This window comes from Rhinatrema bivittatum, chromosome 17 (genome assembly GCF_901001135.1).
Source record: "Rhinatrema bivittatum chromosome 17, aRhiBiv1.1, whole genome shotgun sequence".
NCBI classification, from domain to species: domain Eukaryota; kingdom Metazoa; phylum Chordata; class Amphibia; order Gymnophiona; family Rhinatrematidae; genus Rhinatrema; species Rhinatrema bivittatum.
This window is the reverse complement of record NC_042631.1, coordinates 10,142,561-10,170,253: the sequence shown is the minus strand read 5'-3', so window position 1 is coordinate 10,170,253 and position 27,693 is coordinate 10,142,561. Positions and strand designations below refer to the sequence as shown.

General features: G+C 45.9%; 1 protein-coding gene across 5 annotated transcripts; it reads right to left on the bottom strand.

Annotated features, from left to right (window-relative positions):
- Positions 1-140: 140 nt before the first annotated feature.
- Positions 141-27,666, bottom strand: ZDHHC13 (zinc finger DHHC-type containing 13). Of its 5 annotated transcripts, none has more exons than XM_029582238.1 (17): positions 27,445-27,666; positions 21,063-21,226; positions 19,297-19,419; positions 18,275-18,352; positions 17,812-17,956; positions 16,433-16,497; positions 15,421-15,583; positions 12,712-12,837; positions 10,675-10,808; positions 9,852-9,952; positions 7,576-7,700; positions 6,825-6,887; positions 5,944-6,037; positions 5,481-5,564; positions 3,540-3,697; positions 2,478-2,575; positions 141-1,939 (listed from the first exon to the last, which is right to left on the bottom strand). In XM_029582238.1, exons 2-17 carry the CDS (start codon positions 21,218-21,220, stop codon positions 1,801-1,803), a joined length of 1,854 nt encoding a protein of 617 aa, XP_029438098.1. In that variant the 5' UTR covers positions 21,221-21,226; positions 27,445-27,666; the 3' UTR covers positions 141-1,800. The 5 variants fall into 5 exon arrangements, with proteins under 5 accessions (XP_029438098.1, XP_029438097.1, XP_029438096.1 ...); XM_029582237.1 differs by lacking the exon at positions 27,445-27,666 and adding an exon at positions 27,056-27,146 and having other exon boundaries at positions 21,063-21,221; XM_029582236.1 differs by lacking the exon at positions 27,445-27,666 and adding an exon at positions 27,056-27,136.
- Between the last annotated feature and the right edge of the window lie 27 nt (positions 27,667-27,693).

The following is a 27,693-nucleotide window of genomic DNA, read 5'->3' as shown; positions in this document are numbered from 1 at the left end:
TAACGATACCCCTGTTCCACACACGTCAGCAGTCGGCAAACCGATCTTATTTTTAATTTTATAGTTCTTTATGAATCTGTTTAAAAAAAAAAAAGATTCCGAAACTATAAAGGTTGGGAAAATCTAATGATCAAAACCTCTACACCTGAAAGACAATTTATTACATGTGAAAAACGCACTATTTACAGTTACAGTATAACAAATAATTTAGTGAAAAATCACAATTTTCATTTGCAAGCAACAGTGAAATGCTGCTGGAAACGTTTCCTGTTAAATACTGCTGCTGTTGTACAGGTGGACTCTCTGTGCCCGCCCCTGCAGAGCCTGTCTCGTGTTCCCTGGCAAGCACGGGCAGAACTGGGAGACTGTTTACTAAACCTTCCTCTTCGCAATAGGAACGTTAACAGTTGGAAATATCCAGCTCCACTTTAAACTGTTACCTTCATATGGAGTCACAGAAAGAGCCAGTATAAGCACTATCTAGTGTATAAAAAAGAAAATTACAAAAATAGACCATTTCTTTAGTTTTTCTCTGCATTTCTCAAGCATGTGAGGACAGGTAACTGCACCTGCAGATGTTTCCTGGAAGGCTTTTGCCCGGTCTTCATTCTGATTGATAGCTGTGGCACATTTGTCAAACAGCTGCCGGAAGGGTAATGTCATCATATCCTCTTCTGTTTACATTAAACATTTTAAAAGCACAAATTGACCAGAAAAAAAAGTCACCAGTGACTGCCAGGTGAAGGAGTTGTGTTCCTGACGGCTTTGCTTGAGCAGCAAGTTATTATACAGGGGGCGGGGGGCATAACTCTGGTCCTGGAGAGCTGCAAACAGGTCTGGCTTTCAGGGCAACAACAAGAACAAGCAGCTAAAAACCTTCATAAACATCTGCAAATCTCTCTCATGAATACTCATTCTAGATATGCAGACATCTAGAGCCCTATGTAGCCCCTTAAGCACCACTCGTACAACAGTGACAGCTGCTTGAGACACTTCCTGTTCCCTCGGACAAAAGAAAACCATTAGGGATGAGCAGTCATTTCAAGGGCCATATTCAAATGCCATTTAGACGGCTAATGTAATAGTTATCCATCTAAATGTCTTACCCAGCTATAGTGAGCGCTTATCTGGCTTAACCGGACAAGTCAGGGGGCGCGTTCCTCACCACTGAATACATCCTGCTAGTTAGCTGGATATGGTTAACCAGCCAAGCTGCTTAACGGCTGAAAATTGCCACCTCAATTTCTTTAGCTCACTGAGCGCACATAAAGTTGTACTTATGTGCATGAAACCAAAGTTATGCAGGTAAAGTAACAAAATGAACAGAAATTAAGTTAAAAAAAAATGCAACAGAAAAAAAATAAAAACAGAGCAAAACAAATGAAATGTTGCCCATGCAGACCCGTAACAACCACTGCACTTCACATTCCAGCTGTGGAAGGGCTTCGGAAAGGAAGGCAGAAGTTATACGATGGCTCCCTGATGAGAAGTAGAACAGGACGAGAGGGTCAGCGTAAAATGCAGGTCGCACAGCAGCAAAGAGAAACCACGGGTCGCCAAGAACAGCTCCACCAGAAATTCACAAAGCCACAGAATTAATCAGACATTTTTATACTCAAAGTGTAAGCAACCATAAAAAATATATTTTCTTCTGTGCTTTCTGCAAATGATTTAAGTTGCATCTAACCGCAAACCATAAAAAAAAAAGAAAAAAAAATGTAAAATTCCACGCAACTTGCAAAGAGCAAAAGTTTCTATCATAAGGAGGGTGCTCTCCTCCAGGTTACGCAGGACGCTCCCCTATACAACCTGGAAGTTTTTCATCTTTGCTGGGTCAAACAGAAGCATGTACTGTTTCGTCCAATCGACCTCCGGGTGCTTGAGCAGTCCGAAGCAGCGCCAGTGGAAAAACTCTGCGAGGTTCTGAAAGCATCCGTGGCTAGGGAAGCAAGACGTGGCACCAGTTAGATAAAAGAAACGACGCAAAACGTGACACATTGCCCGGGGAAGGCACAGAGCAGCCACACACACAAGCAAAACGAGAGGTTTCAGGGCGACGCGAGCTAAAGCGGGCACTTATCAGAATGGGTTTGCCACTGAATAAACCTAACTTTGTCTCATTAAACTCATCGGTCCTCGCCAGTTAAAATTTTATAACCATCACCACCTTTTTATCCAGCTAAATTTTGTCCCAGGTAACGCATTCCTCAGAGAGGGAATATCCGTACCTTAGTTTCTGCCCATGTAACACCAAACGCTGCTGGGACAAAGCCTTTAATACGGACTTCCTTGCTGTTATTCCCAGCACAAAGTACATCTGAAGGTGAAGTAATCTGTGCTCAACAACAGGCAGACTAGATGGGCTTTGTGGTCTCTGTCATTACAGCTTTCTAGTTAATCAATTAACTTTTGGGAACGAGGGTTCTTTCCCACAAATGAATGTGCACGGAGAGCAGTTTTCTCTGGCCAGCACTTACTTGAATGGTGTTGTCCTCAAGGAGAAGGGACGCTTCGAATGTCTGCTTTTCATCAGGAAGGTCATCCTTTCATGGGATGTCAAACCTAAAAACGCAATCTCCAAACAAGGACACCTTACAGTTATTGCTAGCTCCCTCCAAAATATCTTCAAAGCCATTCTGGATAAGAAGCAACAGGTCCTAAAGGCAGGAAGAAAAACCTTCTGCCAGCCCTCTGCCTTCATTCTGTGGCTGTTCTTCAGCCCACAGGAACAGGACACAAGATAAGCAACATCCCAAAGGCATGTGGGTGTATGTAGATATATATATAATATATATTCATGCTCTAATCTCTGCCAAAGCCTAACAACTGGATAAATACTGCATCCCTTCTCATCCTGCTACACCAGTCCAGAACGATTGGGTTCTGCTCCCCTTCCAGCAGACGCAGAGCGCTCATGACTTTCACTCATGACGGTCACTCCTCCCGTGTTGTGCAGTATTCTCTGCCTCCAGCAGACGGAGAGTACTGGACATGCAGCAGGTTTTTAATTCACACGGAGCCTATTCTTTAAAGATTAATTTAAAAAACGCAGTAAATACTGTACTCTCTTGGCTAGGTACCTGAAATATTTCAGAGTAGTGAGCCCTTAATTCGCTGCTCCCAGCCCAACAAGAAGTGTTGGTAGAACTTTAAATATAAAAGAAGATAAGAGATATTTCAGTATGACATTAAATATATATATGTAATAATGTTACAGAGGATCTTCATTTATTTAAAAAAAAAAATTGGGAATTTATTAACTTCAAAACATAATATTTATGTTAGTAATATTTATTTAAAATCTGCTTTGCCATAGGAATACTGGCTTTATCTGTCTCTGCACCACATGTAAGTAGTGAGATTGTTATAGAAAAAGTCATGAGCTTTCTCTCTATCTGCTGAAAGCATAACCCAATTGCTCTGAACCGGTAAAGCAGGAATAAAGGAAAGGAAATTAACATGTATTTTAAATTCCTCCTTATTAAAGCCAAATATTAGGCCAAAATGACTCAGGACATGATAAAGGTACAGTGACTTACCTGATAAAGTTGTATTACAAGCATCAGGACAGCCCAGATGGTGTGTAGAGATGTAATTGTGAAGATGTACAAAAGCCATGGAGAGCAAAACACAATCTGGGTTAAGAAAGTCCAGGCTCCATCCTGCTTGTAAGTTGTTGGACAGTGATCTCTCCAATCTGAAAAGAAGCAGAGTTTATCAATTACCAGACTGCTGTCACCATACCAGCAAGGCACTGTCCCCGAGGAGACAGAAGGCTCTGCAGTTAGCATTGCAACAGTCAATGAAAAAACAGAACCAAGAAAGAAAGAACTAGTTCCATTGATTCCTCTTCAGCCTGTTATCCCGCTACTTCCTGTAAATCTACATCAACCATGATATATATAGCAGTGTTCGTCCATATAGAATGACAATGCATTTGACATTACAGCATGTCAAACCCTTCTGTCACCATTTATGGGTGGGTGGCCTGGCAATACATACAAATTACATGACAAAATGTGTCTTGTAACAACACGCCTCATTAACCTTAATGCAGTCTATTTATGAACAATGCACACTGGTTGGTTGCATTAATTATTCTAAAATGGTTACTGTTTTGAAGGAGGTGGATCCTCACTATTAGATACTTCTGGGATCTTTGGAACAATCCTGACTGCTTTTCCCTTGTAGCTATAATTATCTATCCTATGACCTCATATAAGGTACTATCACGTTTTATTAGTGGCGACAGGCAATGAAGGGATCTGATACTCTGCTCTTATTATAAAATAGGGTTTTGCAGTGCGTTTCACTTATTCATTCGTATTCCTCATACATATGAAAATATTCTTCCCTCTGCTGGCAGCTCTACCAAGCACCTGTGCTGCCACAGCCACCAGCAGAGGTCACTGCTGCAAACCCCCTGTTGGGTTCTGAGCTTTGTAAAGCAAAAATCCCCAAATCGCAAGCCCTAATCATTACATTTCTGTAAAGCTGTTATAATAATATAAGGAACAAACATTTTAAAGCAGAGGTGATTCAAGTGAAGCACAGTCACCCCTGTGAGATTCTTTAAACCGTAACACCAAAAACTCTTTTTCCGGGATGGCTTTTTATAACCAGTGAACAGAAGTGAAAAAGGTAGCTCACTTCAAAACTGTGTTCAGACTGCACATGGCAGTCATAATATCTAATCATCACTAGTTGAAAAAAAACAAACCACTCGTGAAGCACCAAATTCCAAAAGTAAAAAAAAAAAAAATTATTATATATTACTTTAGTAAGGCAAGAGCTGCAAAAACTTCCAATGAAGCTAACAAATAATTTGTATTCATTAAAGTCAGAAAAAAATTAATAAAACCCTCCATGTGGGTACGGGCCAGCTCCCGTTCACATTCCCATAAAACGTTGTATTCCTTTGAGTCCCTACCACGTTAGGAGTCGGAACAAACCTGCGTGATCATTACAGACTCATTTCAAAAAAAGATGTAGAAGATGGGAGGGGGAGATGTGTCAGAAAACCGTGGCTGTAATTGTTTTGTGATTTTCTACGTTCGGGTCACGGTGCATTCATTATATAAATAGCTTTGGCCTCGTTACTTATCCCCGAGATGCTCTGCTGTCCAATTTTTGATTTATATTCTGCGTTTTGTGATGGTCGAGTCACTTCATTCACTCAGGTACAGACCGTGCTCTCCTGTCCCCAAGAGCTGGTAGTGGGAGAAAAGCCCTTGGTTTGCACTCAAGGAGGGCGAAGTGAGATTCGAACCCTGGCTTCCTCTGGTGCTCTAACCCTTCGCTACTCCTCCCCAGACTCCAGAGTTACACAGCAGCACTTCAGGGAAGGTTTCTTTTAAAGCAGAACTAACCGTGCAGGCTCGGCTCGTGTGCACTGGCTGAAATATTAGAGGATGGCTGGACGGATGTTTGTAAAGGAAAGAAACATGAAAACCAAGGGGAAAAAAAAAATATATACTTACAGACCAAGATGGCATACAACATCCAGTTACCCACAATGGTGAGGAAAATTAAGAACAAGACAAAATAAAGATGGTTTCCTGCTCCTGTTTTTACAAAGAAAGAAAATGTGAATTTAATTCGACCACAACCAGAAGGTAAATGTTTTTACAGTGGAACAGTGCAAAGCTTTCCTGCTTATGTCTACATTCGGGGAGCACACGGTTCTCACCTCCTCTGATCACTAAACTACCACACTCTGACCCCGCACTGCTCATCCAGCACACACAGGCCCTCTCTTTAAAAAAAAAACCAAAAGCTGTTTTTGCTGTGTGCTGGGAAAAATGCCTGAACCCTTCAGAATCTGAGGATCTGTCTTCTGCTGGCTGCAAATTCATTCAATGCAATTCGGAATCTCACTTTTAGCTGTAATGAAGAGCAGCCCCCGCCTTGTTGCTTCCTACATTTTAACCCGGCACGACTCACCTATACAATGACCGGTCCATAAACAATGCTGGTCAAATTTGGCAACGCAGAAGTTGCAGATAATGCAGTGATTGGATCGCAGTGGCTTTTTCACCTAGGAGAAGAGTAAACACGTCAAACATTACTCCAAAAAAAAAAAAAAAAAAATAAGCCTGGCAATTTACAGGTTCACCTCTTGGGTTTTAAGCCTTCGTAAAAGTGGGTTGAAGCTAGTACCATAATTAAGTAATAAAACCCAGGGCAGAGAGAGCTGAGCCACATGTATCAGGCTAGGCTGAGGGCATCAAAACAGCACCACAGAGAGCGGTACAGGTGCACGGGTTTCAGGATTTACTCCCAACTACACAAACTCGTTAGCTATAAAATTACATTTTAATTGTGAGACTAATACTCACACAGTGCACTAGTCATGGACATCCCCCAGTGGAAGTAGCTGCCACATAGCCTCTGACACCATAGTTTAGCAGACACAGGAAAAGCAACAAAGAAAAGCAAACTACGGTGATGTCTTTAACAAGCTACATGACCCAGAGATCAGACGCCATGGACCTGCACATCCAAGGGAACACCCATGGAAATATGCCTTTAACAGGTCCCTCCAGCCTTCACTGAAGCATCAGACCTGTGCACAGACTGCTCAATCCGCTTTTCACAGGTCAGAGGGCATGACTTTTGGTTTGTGCTGGAATGTCGCCACGCAGTGACCATGTGCCAGAAAGCAGAGATCAGGAACAAAGCAAGCTCTCAATTTCAGATATCGGAGGGATACATTATTTCTGGGTTTTTATTCTCTAACTAAAGCTACCAAGAAGTGCAGGTTTAAATTTGGCGCTGTTCTCCATTTTGCTTTTGTTTCAAGATGGAAAGAGGGAGCCACTTACGAGACACGATGTGCAAAACATTCTGTAGTCCAAGCAGCCGGCTTCAGCAAGCGTAACAATCGTCTGAAAGAACAAAGAATTGTGAAAATTGCTTTGAAAGAGCAGCAGCTCCTACTGCCTGAACTAAACACGACATCGTCACTGGGTGGGCTCCGGCAACTCCCATGCAACAGAGGTGCCAGAGACAAATCCTAGGGGGATCATTTGCTTTTCTAGTAGAGTTCTAGTAGCATCTCAGGCCTAGAGAAAACTGGAGGCTTAGCAGGTTGTGAAACCCTTTAAAAGACCAACAACAAAAAAGAAAGAAAGATCTTGTAGCACGGGAGCTTTCACGACCTCAGAGAGGTCTTCTTCAGACGCTGTGGATAGCTCGAGTGCTACTGCTTTCCTGTATATAATTAAGATGGCAAGGCCGAGGAGTTTATAACCCAAGTTGTGTGTGGAAGCACTGGCACAGAGGTCTGAGGGAGTGGGGGCCGAGCAGCGCATCTCGCCTTGGACTCCCATCCCCCTCTTTGGGGAGAAGGGTTTCCAGCACCACGGGGATAGGGAAGCTGCATGGGACTGGGGTAACCAAGGCAAGGCTGAGAGAGAGGAGGGGTCACAGACAAAACGTCATACCAGGTTTGCATTTTATTTTGGATACATTAAGAGTGGGTCAGATGTGCAGTACCAAGCATTTCTCTAAGAAGATCAGGGCTGGCCACATCTGGCCCTAAATGCAAGCGCGGGTGCCTAGGAGAAAGAATACCTGCTTCCTCTCTTCTTCAGAGGTCTTAATGTATCCCGGGTCTGTGGTCCAGGTTTTGTAGAAATTGTAGATCAGCCCTACGGTGCTGAGGATGAAAGGGATCTGAAACACCAGGGCCCCCAAAGGTTAAGCTGCGTGTTAAGGAAACCATGCTCTTGATTTACTCAGCTTTATCCCAGACTGCACTCTCTCTACCAGCGTTTCCTGAGCTTCTAAACACACATGCGGGATTGCCTTGCTGAACCTTTGCATCATCGTCTTACGTGGATTTTCCGCTGCGGAGGAGTTCGCCCGCGCAGCGCTGCAGGGAGGCAGCAGGAAATGCAACCAATTCAGGAACAGACTCCAACCAAACTGGGATCATTTCTACAGAGGTTTTGTGCACTCGTCCTGGACTCCTCGTTTCTTACATTATCACCAGCCAGGGATATAATTAGGATTCCCTCCTGAAACGCAGCCATCAGCTGTAAAGCAGCAATCATTTGAATCATATCTAACTAGAAACAGCACCAAAAGAAGTGCAATTTATAGGCCGATGTGAACAGATGCGCTTGGTCGAGTGCACGCTTACACCTGCAATCATACGCACATTTCTTGTGTGCAAACCTCACGCTCCCTGCAGCGAGGAGACCTGCACTCTCTCCTGTAAACTCACTGTTAATTAAGGCATGAGCTATTTTGCCCCGTGCACTGGCTTAGCTGGAAATCTTACTACTGGTCAGTGGTGAAGTAATGTTTCTGGCGCTAGTGTTAAGCGTTATGGGGCTGATCAGAATTCATGGTGCTAGAGACCTGCACTATGAATATATAAGCACAAAGGTGAATTTACTTATCTTTCCTCTAAGGCAGGCAGGCAGGCCAATCCACACCAGTGGGTTATGCACTCCTACCAGCAGATGGAGACAGAGACAACTGACTCGCTGATGTCACAGACATATAGCCCTGCCCAGACATCAGGCTGCCAGTATCTCTAGAAAAGCCAAACTGCGGACAAACTGATTATACCTGAACTATGACTATTAACAGTCAACGACTTGTTACTTCCAACCAACTCTGAAGTCCTGAGCTCAGTAAAAGGTTTTACATCAACTGAACTTAGGGGGCTGGTTTTTCACTTACCAATCCTTCAAATGACAAAGAACATTCTGCATCGTCCCCAAATAAGGGACGAACTGAAATCAAAACCAAGTAGGCAGTCCAGAGCAGCGTGTGGACCGGCCTGCTTTCCTTAGAGGAAAGGAAACGATCACATAAGAGTAATTTCACCTCTCTTTGCACTCAGCCGGGCCAATCCACACCAACAACATGGGGCCTAGAAGGAAATGCGACTCTACCTGCCGACTCATGCCACGTCCACTCTCCACTAACTACCCAGAGGTGGAGTGTGAGTGTGTGTGTGTGGGGGGGGCAGGTTTTAGTGCCAAGGGAGAGAAACGACCCGGTAAGCAAAAAGGGGGTCTATCCCTTCTCTTTTTCTTTTACCCGAGCCCTTTCCTGGCTGACAGCACCATTGGGTCCCAGTGGCTATGGGGGAAGTCAGCATATGCCTTCACCGCCGAGCTCTCCCTTCTCCTCTGATGCTATTATTTTTTTTTTTTTTTAATCCTAAGCCTGGCCAGGCATTGAGGCTCAACTGAGTGAGGGAAGAGCCTGGTGTCACCTCAGTAGCTCAATCTCTTCCTTTTTTCTTTTTTTAAACACGGATAATCCCTACTAGGGAGATGCATGTCCAGCATCTGCTGGAGACGGAGAATACTGGCAGGCTGATGTCTGTGCAGGGCTATATGAAGTGACCTCCGTCTCCATCTGCTGGTTGGAGTGTATAACCCACTTGTGTGGACTGGCCTGCCTGGATGAAGAAGAAGAATCTACCATTTCCAGGTGAGGCGGAGAGCCCTGCACTTTACAACCCTGTCTCAAGCCAGATAAATCGAGGACTTCAGAGAAATAACCACAACTGGAGCAGTGGCAGTGATAATATTAATGCAGCAAGTCATAAGCTCCCTGCCAAGCTGCAGCCACGTTATGCTACTAGCAGACTGCTAACAGGAATAGGAGGGGCCTCCTTGACATATACAGATCATCTACTCTCTCTTGCACTAAACGTTTTATCATCCTTGAACAAATAATTTATGTACTCTTTGCCCCTATACAAAATAGCAAAATGTTAAATCTGGAATGTGCTTTCCAAGCAGTGCCATCATGCTCCCGCCTTCCCTCCGCAGAAAGAGGGACATGGGCTCATCTCGCTCTTTGACGTATACAGAAAAGGATATCGGGCAAAAGCCAGACAAACCAGGTCATGAATGCCCAGAATACGGAACTGATAAAAAATACTGTGGGGACATTTCTTTGACCTTTCTGTCCGATAAAATATCTGAAAGAAAAGAAAGACACGGTTCCTGTTAATAATCCGCTCACTTCATCCTCCACTGCCGCAGATAAAAGTTAGATCGTGCACTCTCCGGGGCAAGGACCAACCTACTGTAGCTGAATTGTAACTTGCCTTGAGCACAGGTTTCAAAAAAGCGAATAATTACATCTAGAGGAAAGGCAGGACAGGGGAGATAAGACAGAGACATTTAAATACATTTAAGGTTTCCACGCACAGGAAGCTCTAGAATGAGGGGGTCATGGGATGAGAGTGAAGGGGGTAGATTCAGGAGTAATCCAAGCTAATATCTATTTACAGAGAGGGTGGTAGATGCATGGAAAAGCCTCCCTGAGGAGGTGGTGGAGACAAGAACAGTTTCTGAATTCAAGAAAGCCTGAGATAAAAATACGGATTTCTGAGGGAGTGGCAGGAATTGTAAAGCTGAATTAGTCGGTGGGTGGATAGGCTGAATAATCTTTTTCCGCCGTCGCATTTCTAGGTTTCAAGGCACAACTGCACAGGGCCATGAACTGTTGTGCAATAACAGCACTACATGCAAGATAAGAAAATGTAAAATAAAAAAAAAAATCAACCAAGGTTTAAATATTTTAATCCTAATCTAAAAGAAACACAAAATGAAAGTGCAAATGAGTTAATCATGCAAATCGCATAGAACACAAGCCATTGGGTTTTCTACAAACGCAACTTTATGACAATATACAAACCTTGTGAAGAGCTGAATTCCTAGAAATATTAAGGCTAGCAGACTTCCTTTTAAAAGCCAGGAATCTGAATTCATGTCTGCAATGTATCCCACAGCCCACATCACAATAACGGACACGAGCAGGAGCAAGGGAAACTGTTAAGGATAAAATTGCACGTGAGAACAGGTTATCTGCTAAACTGTACCCCCCACCACCACCACCACCACCAGTTACAGGAGGCCAGCAATGGCTTCTCCTGAACACCGTGCGGCGGGATGCAGCTCTGGCGATCTTTGCAGGAATACCTCTTGCAGTTTGCTCTGTTTAATTTGGAGGTATCCTCTCAAAACTTTAAGCTATTTTGCTGGGACCACAGGAATGAGGTTAAGGAATACCGGACTAATCAATATAGCTCGACACTCCCTGGGGTTTTCTATCATTTACCGAGGAAGCAGTTACTAAATACTAAAATGTATACATTTATATGCAAATGGATACAATAACTTGCATTTAAATACCCTCAGAACCCCCAAAGGGGTTTAATTTACCCGGCCAAACCCTGAGATTCAAAATTTCCCACCCGCTGAGGTGTTCCGGGATTTAGCTGGCTATTTAAGAAACCACCTTCAGACCCCTCAAACCTGACCATTTCTGGGCAAAGGTTTAGTTCTAAAAACAACTAAACTCCTACTTGTACGACCCCGCATTCCTTGACCAAAATCAGTTTGGGTTTCAGGAACATTTTAGTTCAGATGAGATTCTGATAACAGGACAAGATTACGCGCTAGGCCTCCGGGACATCTCAGCGGCGTTAATCGCAATCTCCCGATTGCCAGGGTCAGGGGACTTAGCTGAAGTGGTCCGACTGGTCACAGCAAGTCAGAATTAACCCTGCTGTCTCCTCCAGGCACCCGATGACCACTGGTGTGCCGCAAGGGCTCTGCTTTGTTGGCAGAATTACTCAACATCTCCTTAGCACCAGTCTGTACCCTTCAGTCGGGATTAGGTGCAGGCTATTAAATCGACGCAGCTATCATTCAGTTTTTTGTGCTCTGCAGTTAAACAGCGGGGCTCCCTTATAAAATAGCTTGCCCTCAATGCAGATAAAACCAGAACTGACTATACTTAAGACGATTCCCGCCACGGAATGCTCCGTCCAGTTTTAACTTTGACAACTGTAATATACAGATCTCGCCCCAGGTCAGAAGTCTGGCAGTTTGGCCCAAATCTGGTTTATTCCTGTGGGTAAAAGGGATCTTCTTTAAGCTCTGCATGGGGCGCTGGCTTGGACTAGTGCAATCCATCTACCTGCAGGGCACTGCAGCCTGCACGCACCCACTCACCAGCATTCGCATACAAGAACACAGAATTACCTGTTCTTCCTGACCGTGGGAGAATTAAATAAGGAACAGCCGTGCTGGTACACAAATTGCTAAAAAGAGCAGCTCGGATTAGAGCACAGAGCTCCGCACAAGGCGGCCTTCGAGGTGCTGCTCCCCACGATCCACGCAACTCGTGACACCTGTGGACGAGCCTTCTCCAGGCAGGTCCTGCTCTCTGGCGCTTACTGGCCGAAGCCCTCCCTCCGCTCCACAGCTATGACAGGCATTCTAGCTTGGGGATTAAGCTTCCTCCCTGGGCTGTCATTCTCACTTATCCGAAGCGGATATTCGCAGGTTTTAATTTATGGAGGCGTTCACATTTTGACTGGGCTACTTCTGTCACAAAATCGCTATGAATGGTATTTTATTTTTTGTTTGTTTCCTGCCTTGAACTGTGAAAAGATGGAAAATAAATTCTTTTAAATATACACATAGCTGACTAAACTTCCCTGGGTACGTCTGGTTGGACCAAACACTGCGCTACAGTTATCTGTAACAAGGCTCATTTACTCTTAATAACGCATGGGGGCTATTTCCCTCTCCCAACTTAAACCCATTGAGGATCCATTTCTTCAGGTAAGGCACCGGTCTACCCCACGGAAGCGGCTTGGATTCGAGCGGCCCCCCCTGACCAGCCATTCATCCCCGGCTCCCATCTGCTGCTGCTTCAAAGTACCTCATATTTCTCCGTAGCTTTCAGCAACCTGAGGCTTCTGCTGTGTCTCAGTTTTTCCTCCTCCCTCAGCATGTGAATAATTAGATGGTTCCGTGTCTGAAGAGCCACATCGAGCGGGGTCTCGCCCTAGGTGAGGGGGACAATTACACGTAGGTTTCTATACCACTGCCCATTTGTAATGGTTACCCCTGACAGCGCACACAAAAGCAGGAACACGTCCATGCCAAGGTCATGATGGAGGACACAAGAGCAGCAAAGAGACAAGCACGGTGCATGCGAGGCTTCCAAGCGAGTGCGGGCAGCGACTGTGCCTAACGGTCGCTCCGGGACATAGTGCTGCTCAGTCACTCGCTGTTTCTCTGTTAAACCAAAGCAGAGGAACAGCCTAAGCTCATCGAGAAAAGCAGACACAAACTGAGAACGACCACTGCTGGCTGCTCATGACGAATGACAAAGCGACTGTGGATGACAGCTGGACACTGCTAGAACAGCCTCCTGAGGGCGGCTTTTTGAATAAACTCGCAGCGGGGTGGGTGGATGCTGGCTAGGCACGTTTTGTTGATTAATATTTATTGCTAACCGTGTGCTCAGCTTTCACTGCAAAGTGACTCCTGTCAGGCGGTGCTCACGAGGTTCACTGTAGCTTGGCTATCAGCGGCCATAGAAAAAAAAAAGAACTCTACCCTATCTAAAGAAACAGACAAAGCTCGATGCAAGAAAGCCGGACATGCTAAGCTTTTTAAAAATTATTTAACAATATATATTCTGCCTTTCTTACATTCATGCACTGCAGGTATCTCTCTGTCCTCAGGGGGTCATTTACTAGACTGCGGCATTGTCTGCAGAGAGGAAAACGTGCGGGCTTTACCAGGCTGCCGCACTCTGCATTTCCTCCGGCAGTAAAATACGACTTAGCTGCCCCTTAAAATTCCACCTGAGAGAGAGTCCAGGGCCACCATCTTATTAAACAGCCTGAGCGGCCCCACAAAGTGCATCCCCCTCCCACGCTGCCCCTCGAGTTGGCCCCGGTGCAGAAATAGTGGGGGGAAAGCAAGAAATAGCAGTGAAGACCCTGCCCCCCCCCCCCATCATCTCCTCTTCCTTGCCTCCCCGTTTTCTCCTACTGGCAGTCGGGCACAATCACATGATGGGGCATGAAAAGGACCCAGGCCGGCCGGCACCGTTTCTCAGTGACATTGCATAGGGGCGGCTCCAGGTCCTATCAGGGATGTAAGGGTTCGGCACGGGGATGGGGAGGGAAGGTTGGTGGAGAAACTGGAGGGGGGTGGGGGTCTGTGCCGATATTCTTTTTACTTTATTTCATTATTTCTGCACTAGGGTCACCTCAAGGGGTGGCAGGACATGGGATCCCCCCAAGGGGGCTGGGGAACTATTTCTCTACTTAGGCAGAGGGCCACTCAGGCCTTTTAACTCACTGCAATGGCATCAGGAGTCATGTTAAAGTCCCAATGCTCCCAGGGAAAGTCACCTACAACGCCAGCAGAAGTTTTCAGGCACTGCTACATAACCGAGAGTGCCTCTTGTGGTCCTCAGCATTGACCTGTACCCAAGCCAAATTAAAGTCAAACTCCTAAACTCAACCAAAAACTTCCCCTTTCCTTTCAGGGCGAACGGAGAATTGGAGCCTTGATGTCAAACAAAACCCCTTCCAGTCCTGGAGGAGTCTCTATACCCATAAAGAGCTCTGCGATAATGACTACACCTCCCCCCCCACTCGCCCAGAGGGATGGCCCACGAAGACGCCCAACACCTCAGGGAGCTCCTCTTCTAGCCCTGCCTTCTTTCTGTTCTCTTTCTCCAGTCTTAGAGCCTCAGACTGCAGATCTGCACCTCTCCCATCTGCTGGAGACAGAGAAATACTGAGGGACTGCAGGTGGCAGCACTCTCGGTTATGTAGCAGTGCCTGAGAAGCTTTTATTCTCTGCCTCCATGTGCTGGTAGGAATGAAAAATCCACTTATCTGGACTTCTATCCGGTATGAACAGGAAAAAAAAAAAATGCAAGCTGTGTTCAGGCAAGCTGCATTATTTACATAAAATTACCTAGTAATGAGCTGCTTTGCATGCATTTACAAAGCAGCTCATTACTATAGCCGCATTGCCGGGGCAAAAATAATGAAGTTATTTAAAATGCTGCACGTAAACGCCTAGCGCAGCTTAGTAAATGAGCCCTAAGTTTGTACCTGAGACAATGGCGGGTCAGAAGGAGTGACAGTGGGTTGTGAACCCTGGGCTTTTCCAGTTCTCAGCCTGCTGCTCTAACCATGAGGTTACTCCTCCACTCCTGACAGTGTCAGTACCAAATAACTATTCTGTACCAGGCATGGAGAGAAAGAGCAGCAGGGAAAGAAAGAGATGCAATCAGGTAGCGAGAAAATAGTCCCAACTGTAATGGAAGCCACGAGCCTGATGACACACGGCTTTATCGCCTGCACATATTACATCTTCCCAAATCCACGTATTCAGAAAATCCCTAACATTTTAGAGACTGAGATGAGCTCCAAGACGGCCTGGGCTCTTAGGAGCCAGGCTTGCCTCTGCCACAGTATGCGCAAAACTAAGCCATGCGGAGAAATCCTCTGGACACAGCCATCCCTTCAATCTAGGCTCTGTTTACCTTCAGTGCATGAGCCAAAAGCACCAGGTATGGCTGCAGTTATTTTAGCACCAATAAAAATCCAGCTCTTACCTTGGCATTTTGAACATCACAATTAGCCCCGGCTGCCAGTAACAGGTCGACAGCGTTAATATTTCCTGATAAGATGGCCCAGTGCAGAGCCGTGTTCTTCTGCAGTTTGTCAACGGCATTCAGAGAGGGATTGAACTTCAAAAGAAACCCAGTGGGCTCTGGTCTGGACAAAAAAAAATAAGACAAGAACAGAACTGCAGAGCAATTCAGATAAGCACCCCCCGAAGTTAGATTCGTTATGTTTTCTGGAGTTTTTTGGCTTCTTGCTTTGATGTAGTTCTATCTGTCCTGAACGTTTGCTGAGTGCTTCTGGAAATAATGTGTACACAGAAACAGACAGACAAAGTGACTTTAATAAGAAACAAAAACAGTGCTAAAAGCAGATGAATCCAGTGCCTCATTCAACAAGGCTGTATAATCAGTCAATTTTCTCTCTACCTTGTATCTATATTTATTTATTTATTTATGTATTTATAGGCTTTTCTTTGCCGACATTCATAACATAGAATAGCGGCAGCACACCCTCCGTTCCCTTTTCTTGACGTATACAATTCCACACCAACCACATTGCTCACGCTTAACTTCCTGGGTAGCCTTGGTATCAATAAGCACTCAATTCATCAATGGTCTTCTTATCCTGTGCCCATGGAGAACGTGCTCTGTCGATAAGGCCCATACTGTGAGGCCACATTTCCCAAAACACTGCAGCTACCCCTGGGGCGGGATATGGCAGCCCGGCAGTCGTGGACGGGACAAGGGAGGTTTATCCCCAAGAAGATCCTTTCCTGTGACCTGGATCTTCTGGTGAGCACGAAGCACTTTCTATTTGGCATTCAAGATGGGAGGGGGCGAGAGCCACCTCTTCCAAATCACTGATCCCCCAAATGTGGCTCTCTCTGACCAGAGATCTGATCGAGGGCTGTAATACCCCAAGCGTCCCAGACAGCAATGGAGACAAACTGGAGAGCAGGACTCACAGGTCGATCAGTGTAGCAACGCGAGCACTACCTACCCAATGATTTGTTTCACCGACAGAATAAGAGGCGTGATTCCGTGTATGTCCGGCGTGTCTATGCTCTGAGGGAAGAGAGAGAGGTCATTACCAAGGAGGATTTTCAGAGGAAAAGCAGACCTCACCGCACCGCAGGATCTCCGCCTCACTCTTCAGCGGGTCCCCTGCTCGTGTGCGAGGGAGGCTTCCCCACCCCCGAGCTTCAGTTATTAAGAAGAGAGAACCCGCAGTCGCTGCTCGCATGGAGCTCGCTCTTTTTACCAGGATAGCGTTCGTTAAAAGATTAAGGGGTGAAGGCTCCTTCCTCAGACCTTGCGTGCACTTCCCTAACGTTAGCTCTCTCTCAACGAATGTTGTGTTTCCGATGAGACCACACAGTCCCTCCCTTATTTCCGGACAAAAACAAACCCATCAGCTTTCTAGGAACCACTTCTGGCCAAGGCATGCGCTCCGGATCGGACAGCAAGCACATTTCAGCCTGCGTCTAGGTTTTTTTTGTTTTTTTAAATCTCACCTTTAAGCACTTGCTTTATCTCTAGTTGGGAATCCAACACTTAGAGAGAGTGGAATAATAATACAAGGCTGCCCGATTAGTTCCTGAGGGCTAGCAGGCTTGAACCGGACGGAAGAATCACAGAAATCTGTTTACAATCTTCCAGGCCATTTAGAATTCTGAGGGGGGTTTCTTCCTATATTTGGGGATTTTTATTATTATTAAAACTTCCCTCTCCTATAGTTTTAGAGCCCAAAGAAAGGCCAGAAGTAGCCAACTGTATAAAATTCACATTTTGTGGTTTCCAAGTTCTGGGCCTGATGCACCAGCAGAATGACGCAAGGTCCCCCGACTGGCCCCGTGACCCTCTGGGTCCCCCTCTTCTAGCAGTCCTGCAGCCTGTGCCATTTTCCTGCCGGCAGTTAGTGCCTTGCCAGCTCCCGCGGGAACTTACTGAGAGCAGCAGCAAATTCACCAGCTAACCCTTGCTGGGCCCTTGTGCTACGCGTGACGTGAGATAATAGCAGCTTGTAGTACCCAAGTCATTTTGTTGCACTGTGCGTATGCTGCATCATATTAAAAGTAGAGAACAAATTGTTAATTATGCTTCTCCTCAAAATGAAAATGCAACTTAGATTAAAGCAGCTTAGCTACACATACTTTATAAAGTCTGCCCTGATCATCCCTCGCTATACCAACACTGCTTTTGTTCTGTTCTCCTTAGTTTACAGGGTATTCAATGGACTTCCCAAGAGTTTGCAAAAGTTGAAAGATGCACAAATCATACTAGCAAGAATTGAATAAGGAAAGTGTTTTAGAGGAAATGGAGTTAAAATTAAAAAAAAAAAAAAAAAAAGATCTTCAGTGAGAGGTCAGTAGCACCTACCTGGCCCTTTGATAAGAAATAAGCTATAATAGGCATGTGCTGAAAGAGCACTGCCAGGTGAATACTGCAGTATCCTTCCCCATCAATGAGCGAAGGGTCCGCTCCATAGCTCAGTAACAGGATCACCATTTGTAAGTGGCCTTGCCTAAAAGGACGAGACACGAATGCAGAGATCTCAGCACTCACTGAAGGAAACGCAGACACGCAGCACATTGCACACTATTGTAATCACGCAGGGATGAAGCTCTTAAACCACCACTCGTAAGCACCTAGCGCCAGAGAACCGACAGGGAGCTCTGCTGCTAACATGAAGATTTATCAGGGCAGGAGCCAGCATGGGCAAGACTTTGCTCCTTTTCCGTGGATTTGGTTTCCCTCGCGTGCCACTGAAGTCTGCACAGTTTCAGAGCTTGCTCCAGATTCCGGGGCTGCAGTTGCCCTCCGAGATTTCTAACTTCCTTACCTGATAGCCCAGTGAAGAGGTGTCGAGTTTAAATCCCCTCCTAACTGATCCACAATTGCCCCTTTGGAAATTAAATATCTGTGTAATGTAAGCAAAAACAAATGAAAAGAAGGAACCACATTACTTTTGATTTAACATCTGGTCTTCTACAAGCAAATGGCTTTTGCATACGGTAATTGCACAGTGGCAGGAAAACATTTGCGTAAGGAAGCTCTCGGAGTTTCATGAGTTATGCGCGGTTTAACTGATTGAATGTTCAGAATTCGTTTAAAAAAAAAAAAAAAAAAAAAGTTCAGAAAACAGAATATCTGTCCACTAATATCAAAAAGCCATTCCGTTCCAGAAATGAGAGAAATTCACACATTTGCATCTGGTTATTACAGTGCTTCCTGGTCACTGGTTTTTAAAGCTTGCAGGATTCCATGGGGTCATCTCAGTAAGATGGCACCTTCAACTATACATGGAGCCCCCTCTGGGGTGCATGGCCTGCCAGAACCCATAGCATGGACACAAGGGAAAGAAATATCACTCTTGTAAAATTAACTTACATTTATTTGAGGCTACAAGCGAACTGCTATCACAGCCAACATTATCTAAATCAATTCAAGGTGCTCTTATATCTCATGGGATATCATAGCAGTGGCCAATTCCAGTCCTCAAGAGCTGCAAATAAGTCTGGCTTTCAGGACATCCACAACAAACAATGCTTTATTTTATTAATTTGATTTATATTCTTCTTCGGGCGCTTCAAAGCAGATTACATTCAGATAGATACTGTAGGTATTTCCATGCAAGTCTATCTCGTGCATTTTCATTGTGGATATCCTGAAAACCAGGCCTGTTGGTGGCTCTTGAGTTTGCTACCCCTGGTATATTACATTACATGTATTAGTGAAAGAGCTAAGATAAAATTCTGAAAGGCACAGCAGCAGCGAAAAGCTTGCATTTAGTCTGTTCCCCATGATTCTTCTCCATGTCTGCCTACTACTGACAGGTATAGAAGGTACTGCATATGCTCTTACTTTACAAGCTCTTGTCTGTTGTTTATAGCTGCCCAGTGCAGAAGGGTCACGTTCTCCTTGTCAGGCTGTCTGACGTCATACCCGGCTTCAACCAGCTCCTGACATCGTTCCAATATGCCATGCCTCAAAGAAAAAAAAAGACATTGCGATTTCCTGGTCTGCAGTTTTCAGGATTTTCTGTTCAGTGAACCCTGACAGAGAGCCACGGAAGCCCTGTAATTGCCTGTCTTAGGCACATTGTAAGGCAGAAAGCCAAGTGCCATCAGCAGGACCACAGCAAGGCCTGGTGTGCTTTAACACTGCTTGTCGCCTTACTGTGCTATAATTCTGACAAGCAGCTGTTTCAGCCTGGAGTCCTACAGAAGAGCGATGTAATCTTAACCCACTTCTCACCCCTGTCTGGGGCATCCTTCACCTGTGGCAGGCAGGGAGCAAAGGGCCAGATTTCGTCACATGCATAAGACTCTCAACATATTTACCATCGAGAGTTGAAAAGTGCTCTTCAAAATGTTGCTTTATTTACTAAAACAAATATAAATCTGGCAAGTGCTCCATCCTTCCATAGCCCTTCATTTTAAGGAAAGAGCTTTACGGGACCATCACAGAGGATGGGCAAGGCACCAATGGGGGCAAGAGGGGTGAGCCAGGCACCGCCTGACCCTCCTCACGCCCTCCACTGGCCTGCCAGATGTGCCTGCATGGGGCAGTCAACGGTGGCCTAGCTTCCCCCATGAGAACCACGCAGCAAAGGGGCAAATCTGGAGGTCCTGGCAGTGCAGTGCTGCAGCCCGACCCCGTGACACCCCCCCACCCCACCCCCACGCACACATACAGGGTAAGTGCTGTGAAATAAAGAAGAAGACAGGGCCACTGAAAGCCACTTGTGCCTGGGGTGCGGTTTTGTCCAGCCACAGTCCGTCAGGTTTATACCGTCTTATGTGTTTGACTGTGGGCTTACAAATGCACAGAAACCATCTCAAGATGGCACTTGTGTGGTCTCAAAAGATCATGCATTAATGCACTACAACTTTTTTGTTAACTGGTCCATTAAAAGGCATCGCAGCCTACCAAGATCGTATGTAACCCTAATGAGTCACAGCCAGAGCTCTAGGAGGGAAATCCTGAGGTCTAATTGGCTGCGTTTTGGGAACTAACGCATGCCACTTCTGCCGCAGCAAATTTCACTGTCAAAAACATTCGGTCACAAGGGTCAGCTCAAACATGCTCAGGAAATGCACCCCCTCGATGCAGAGAACCACACGGTTCAAACAGGAGACGAATGGACTGCATGGCAGGCATGGCGCAGTGCTAGAGGAGCCACAGACTTCCAGCGCCGGGACGAGAGTGAGAGGCAGCGAAAAGGTACAGGTCTGTGGAGGGGAGAGGACAGTAATGGGAGACTGGAAGTGGAAGGAGCTAGGGATGGTGAGGGGTCAAGAAACAGGGAAGGGGCGAGAACACTGGGACCAGGGAACGGGGGGAATAGGAGTTTGAGGAAGGAGTGGGAGTGGAGAGATGAGCTAGGCAGGGAGTTTGAAAATTATCCCCAAAACTAAAGCCAAGGTGCATCCACCCTTATCCACAGCTACAAGAAACACGTGTCCTGAACAAGCCTGCTTCGATTCTGTAAGGGAAATATTTTGATAAAACAGAAAAACAATGTAATAAACATTTAAGGACTTGCTTCCCCTGCAAAGAAGCACATCGCAGAGTCATGAATTCTCACCAGCTGCTAACATAACTTAACAAGGTCCTCATGGACTTACTGAGTAGCCTTCACGATATCCCAGCTACTATAATCCTCAAGGAGGGGCAGCTCTTCTTCCTGAGATGAGTGCCCTTTGCCCTCGTGTGGATGGGTGGCTTGCCAGTGCACTCCATGCGGTCGATGGTGGCCATGCTGGTGCCCATGGCTGCTGTGCATCCTACACTGGGAAATTAAAAACATCACCAACATAGAAACATAAAAATAGGATGGCAAAAAAAGACCATGCCACTTATCTTGTCTGCCCATCCACACCAACTGCTCAACTCTTCATAAGAACATAGGAAGTTGCCATGCTGGGTCAGACCAAGGGTCCATCAAGCCCAGCATCCTGTTTCCAACAGAGGCCAATCCAGGCCATAAGAACCTGGCAATTACCCAAACACTAAGAAAATCCCATCCTACTGATGCAATTAATAGCAGTGGCCATTCTCTAAGTAAACTTAATTAATAGCAGGTAATGGACTTCTCCTCCAAGAACTTATCCAAACCTTTTTTAGACACAGCTACACTAACTGCACGAACCACATCCTCTGGCAACAAATTCCAGAGCTTTATTGTGCATTGAGTGAAAAATATATTTGTCCCCAATTAGTTTTAAATGTGCTATTTGCTAACTTCATGGAGAGTCCCCAGTCTATTATCTAAAAGAGTATATAACCGATTCAAATTTTAACTAATAGATCTGAAATTTCATTTTTTAGTTCCTTCAGAACTCTAGGGTGTATACCATCCGGTCCAGGTGATTTACTACTCTTCAGTTTGTCAATCAGGCCTACCACATCTTCTAGGTTCACCTTGATTTGGTTCAGTTCATCTGAATCATTACCAATGAAAACCTTCTCTGGTACATAAGAACATAAGAAAATGCCATACTGGGTCAGACCAAGGGTCCATCAAGCCCAGCATCCTGTTTCCAACAGTGGCCAATCCAGGCCATAAGAACCTGGCAAGTACCCAAAAACTAAGTCTATTCCATGTAACCATTGCTAATGGCAGTGGCTATTCTCTAAGTGAACTTAATAGCAGGTAATGGACTTCTCCTCCAAGAACTTATCCAATCCTTTTTTAAACACAGCTATATTAACTGCACTAACCACATCCTCCGGCAACAAATTCCAGAGTCTAATTGTGCGTTGAGTAAAAAAGAACTTTCTCCGATTAGTTTTAAATGTGCCCCATGCTAACTTCATGGAGTGCCCCCTAGTCTTTCTACTATCCGAAAGAGTACGGGTATCTTCCCAACATCCTTTTCAGTAAACACTGAAGCAAATAAATAATTTAATCTTTCCGCAAGGGCAGAATCGACTGTCTCCCAGTCACCCTTGACTGGGAGACAGTCGATTAATCATCATCATCATCATCAGGATGGCTTAAACCTGCCAAATTCATCCAGGATAAAAACTCGTACTTGACGCAGGACTTCCCCAACAGGTCCTGGTGACCCCAGTCAAGTTTTCTGGATAGCCACAATGAATATCAGATCAAATTGCATGCACTGGGTCCCCAATGTATGCAAATTTACCTCATGCATATCCATTGCAGCTATAGATTTGGAAAGCCCTGACCTAGAGAGTTTTCAAAACAGATTTTAAACAACCTTCGGAGTCTAACGTACTTCAGTGCGATTAAATCAACACTGCAAAATCAACAAAAACTTTCCCGGCAAACCCGCTCAGCAGGTCCCTGCCATTTTTCTTACAGGAGAGTTGTGGTCTATAAAGACAGATTCCCATAGCCCAGCTTTAAATGGCAACTATTAATCTCATCTATTTTAAACCTTCTAACCCCTCCTCCAAAGATCTTCCAACTAATCTTCACAATGTTAGCAAGCTAATAAAGCACAACAGCGTGGATCAGTTGCATGGCCTTATCCAGCAAAGGCTACAAAAGGGTTCACAGGCCGACGCAATATCAAGTGCTTAAAAAACGTGCACCCGAACCGGGCGCCTGTTTTTTCAACGCGTGCACATCCACCTGGGCGTGCGATGCTACATTTTAATGAGCTGCTGCGTTAAAAGGGTGCGCTAGGCTAAAATCGTGCGTCCCTAGCGCTCAAAAGCATCGGGCGCCCAGAGGGGTGACTGTGCACGGACCAAGAAAACAAGGCGCTCAATATGAGCGTCCGTTTTATCCTGCCACAGATAATTTACACGTGGTGGAATCAGCCTGAAGCGTGTAGATTGTGCACGTATATTGCGCCGCTAGAATTCTTTTGAGACCTTACATTTTTCTCACATTTCAATCACCACTAGCAGATCTCAGTATCACAAGGATGCTAATTAAGAGGAACCACAGAAGACAGCGGTATTTTTTTTTTTTCATGTGCCCTTGACATGTCGTATGACTTCACACCTGCCCCGGAGCTGGCGTTAAATTTGATGGGTTAAAAAGGATGCGTTGGGCGACCGGCGATTTTCTGCAGATTAGCCTGTTTTGGTCGGGTGTTACTCTGGTACATCCAAAACTCATATCCGAGAGTGAACCTGTGCGCTAGGCTGGGCACATTACATTGCATCTGCCCCTTATTGTCTTACCTCATTCATTTGTCACCCTATGACTACCTCAAAACTGCCTGGTGGTTTGAAATTATCCTGGCGGCACTGCCTTCACCCCAAGGATGACACTAGTTTTATGATTATTCATCCTCTTTTCTACATCGGGATGGTTGTGGGCTAGCAGCATAGAACAGTGGTAAGACTACAGTACAGAATGGAATTGTAGCATCTGGAGATGTTTGAATCCTGCATCCAGGACACACAGCGACACCCAGAAGCAAATCCTACAGTTTCCCTCCGCTCAAAATTTACATGACAAATTTCTCGTTATGGCAGGAAACACGTCTGTGTATACTGACAGCGCTACATGTATAATACACTTAACTGATTCCATGAAGTCACATGAATACAAGTTTTCTTTAACATCAGCGGTTAGTAGCAGAAATCAGACTGGCACTTCAGATCTCTGGCTAAAGTTGTGCAATGGAGAAAACAAATCATCTTAGTTCTCCTCGACCAGGTTGGCTTTTTCTGTATTCATGCGATGCCAGCATGGGCAGCAGACTTTCAGCTTCATTTCTTCTCAATATGGCAGCTGTCTCATGGGTAGGTCAATCAGATAGAACATAAGATGTGTCATGAAGATTCAAACCAAAGGTCCATCAACCCAGCAGGGGCCAATTCAGGTCATTGGGAAGTATCCAGCAGAACCTAAGAATAGATCCAACTCTTGTTGTTCCCTCCCAGAGCTAAGTCGTGGCTTTCCCTTGGGTCCACCTAGTTAGTAATTATTTGACTTTCCCTCCAGAACTTGTCCAAACCCTTTTTAAACCGAGCTTTGCTAGATGCCTTGACCACATCCTCCAGCAACGAATTCTATACTTTAATTTTGCATTGAGGGGAAAAAAAATAGTTTCTCCAATTTATTTTAAATCTGCTGCCTACCAGTACTTTGTCTGCCCCATGTTCACCACTCTGCTGCGGTGGTGGTAGGATCCAACATTTAGTTTTCAAGAAAAAATTCACGCAGGGCTCTTCTGGAACTGACTGAATGACATGGGCTGTTTAGTTTAATGCATACAAAATCAGAGCTCAGGGCTGAGCTCAAGATCAGACAGGGCACCCCTCAGGCACTCATATTATGTTTTGATTGTATATTGTAACACGTTGAATACTGCTTTACCAGTAGAAAGGTGCGCCCCTAGGCTCATGTGCTTTCCACCTACACCGTGATGACATTGTCTGGCTGTTCAGTGGCCTCCTCAGATGAGGAAGGTTCAGCATTCGTTGAGGGATTATTTGCCGTTGCATCCGTAAGGCCAGAACAATGAATGATAGTGGAGAGTAGACAGTATTTGCGGACTGTTGCTGGGCCTGTGGTTGCTGAGGCAGTGGATGGGGTGGCTGGTGCCAATTTGTGAGCTGGCTCTTTAATGGTAACTGTGACTCCTGTGACCGGTTCTGGTTCAAATCAATCCTCCTGAAACAAATGTCAGCATTGGCTAACTTGGTCGACATACAGGCCCGATCCGATACAGTGCGCTCAGCCGGGCGCAGTGTTTAACTCGTGGTTGGACGCAGGTTTTGGATGTACGTCCACAACCCCTTATTCTATAAAGGAGATTCGCGCGTCCAAAACGCGCATCCAAACACCCCCCCCCCCGCAAAACTAATAGTGTTTATCACATGTAAATGCATGTTGGTGAGGCTATTAGCTATTCTCCCATATTTTAAAAAAAAAGTGACTGACGGAATGTAAAAAAAATAAATTTTAAAAAAGTGTGCTGCGGTCAGGTTAGAAAAAAGGATGCTCGTAAAATTGCGCGTGTTTTCCTAACCCGCTGACAGCTAACCTCTTCTTGGCAGCGCGACCCCTCATCTATTCGATCGTGTGCTCAGGAGAGGTGGCTGGGAGCACATTAGGAAAGTGGGCGCTCAACACTGAGCACCCGTTTTCAGCGCCGATATATTGGATGAGCCTGATAGTAACTCCAATAAGCACTCTTATAATAACTCTCGAGTCTATCTGGACAACCTAGATTTCAGTGGAAACGGCTACTTCATCATTGGCCATATTACCATGGATGTGCAGGCCCAGGAGCCAGCTTCAGTGGACCAGCTTGAGGGAGCTGATGGCCCAGAACATTTGAATCCGGCATCTTCTGTACAGGGATTTTTTTTCCCCTGGCCTATCAGGAGAACTCAGGTCCAAGGATCAGGGTCAGGGGAGGTCAACTTGTCTGTGAAGAGCTTGGACTTAACCAGGTTCACTGAAGAGTCCTCTATGGAGGAGACAGACAAGAGTCACACTTCTGGGAACATTTATATTTCCAGGACACAGGCCCACGCTTCTACTTTCACAACGGACAGGATTTTTTCTTAGGGTAAATGCACCGAGGGGCAATTTTTCTTAGAGCTAATTTTATAACACATTTTCCTTGTAAAGGAACCTTCACAATTCAGAGGTTTCTTATTTATTTCAAATATTTCTAGTCCGCTGATCTACCATTCTCTTAGTTGTGAAGAAATCAGCTGCACTAAATATTACTACCCTTAATATAAGGCTTAGAGATAACTGGCACGGAGCAGCAGTTATTACCATAAAAAACTTGCTGGGCAGACCTGATGGCCCAATTGGTCTTCTTCTGCCATCATTACTATGTTAAAATAGCACATGAGATCATGGATGTTAATGTCAGACTTTGCAGCTTTGTTAGTTTGCTCAGGTTGTGTTGACCGTCCTGGCAATCAGCTTCATTTTACCCTTATATTTATCCCTTTCAGGGATTGTCTTCCTTGGATCCATTGTCAGTGGACTTTGGAATAATGTATTTTGCTTATATGATTGTTAATGATTCCTTGATTTTTTTTTTTATCAAGATATGCTTGCTGGGTAAAATTAAATGCAAACTAAAAACAAAAAGGGGGGGGGGGCCCATCCTGAAACTAAATTTGACTAAAAAGAGCCCCCGTGCCAGCAGTTCCTAGTGGCAGAGCAGGTTGCACACCCTTCTACTTCCTGTCTTTACTTCCTTCCTGTTACATTAGCCACAAGTCCAGGCACCCTGTGCTGCTTTCTTGGCTGGCTGCGTCCAGTTACGTTCTGACAGGGGAAAAACTTCCATGCATGCACAATTTGAAGAAGCTCAGGATCTCATTTTCACAACGCCAGCTTCCGGCAGACTGCTGGTTCTCGCGCCCGCCACACTAAGTAGCCTCCAAAGTCAGCGTGGGACCGAACCGGGGGGGGGGGGGGGGGGGGGGCTCTGGGCGCTCAGACAACATCTGCCCCAGCTGAACCCCCAAACCCAACGAGGGCTACAGGAGAGCGGCTAACATCCGGCACCGAGGGCCCGCAGGACTGCCGGCTGCGAATTTATTTCTCAATAAGAAGAAACCGCGCATCCCCAGCCGCCCCCCTTCCCGTGGCACCAGGAAAGGTACCAGTGGGCTGGAGACCCCGGACCGGACCACGAGCACCCCACTTCCTCCTCACCTCGCTGCTGCCAACGCCAGCGGCCACTTCCTGGTTACTGCAAACCTAGCCCAGGCCCCGCCCCTTACGCAGATCAATCACCGCACGTAGGCCAATCGGCGCAGAGCACCGTCTGCGGGGGGGGGGGGGGGGGAGAAGAGGAAGGGGGCGTTCCCGAGCGGGGCAGGATGTAAAGGGCGCACCCGCGTTGGGCGGTGCCACATGCTGCCGCCGAGGACCGGCTGTAGGCTAATTAAGCGGATCCAGCTCTCTCCCGAAAAATACAAACGGTTTTATTTCTGCCTTTATAAAATATATTCCCGGCGCCAGTACCCTCCTTACCCCCACCCTCTCTCTCACAAATTGCCAGACTCCCACCCTCTATCTAACATCAGCATCCCCGACCCCACCTCTCCTCTCACGGTGCTCGGCAGCAGATCCCCACCACCACCACCTCTGCTGCAAAGCCCTCTCCGTCTTCTCAGGGCCGGTGCAAAGGTGGAAGAAGAGCAAGGCCGGTGCTTCCCTTAGGCAAACTAGGCAGTCGCCTAGAGCAGCGGTTCTCAACCGGTGGGTCGCGTGCTCCCGGCCTCTCCCGCTGCTCTTTCTTCCCTGCTGCCGTTGCCGCCGGGCTATCAGCACGTTCAAGCCCAGTGGGA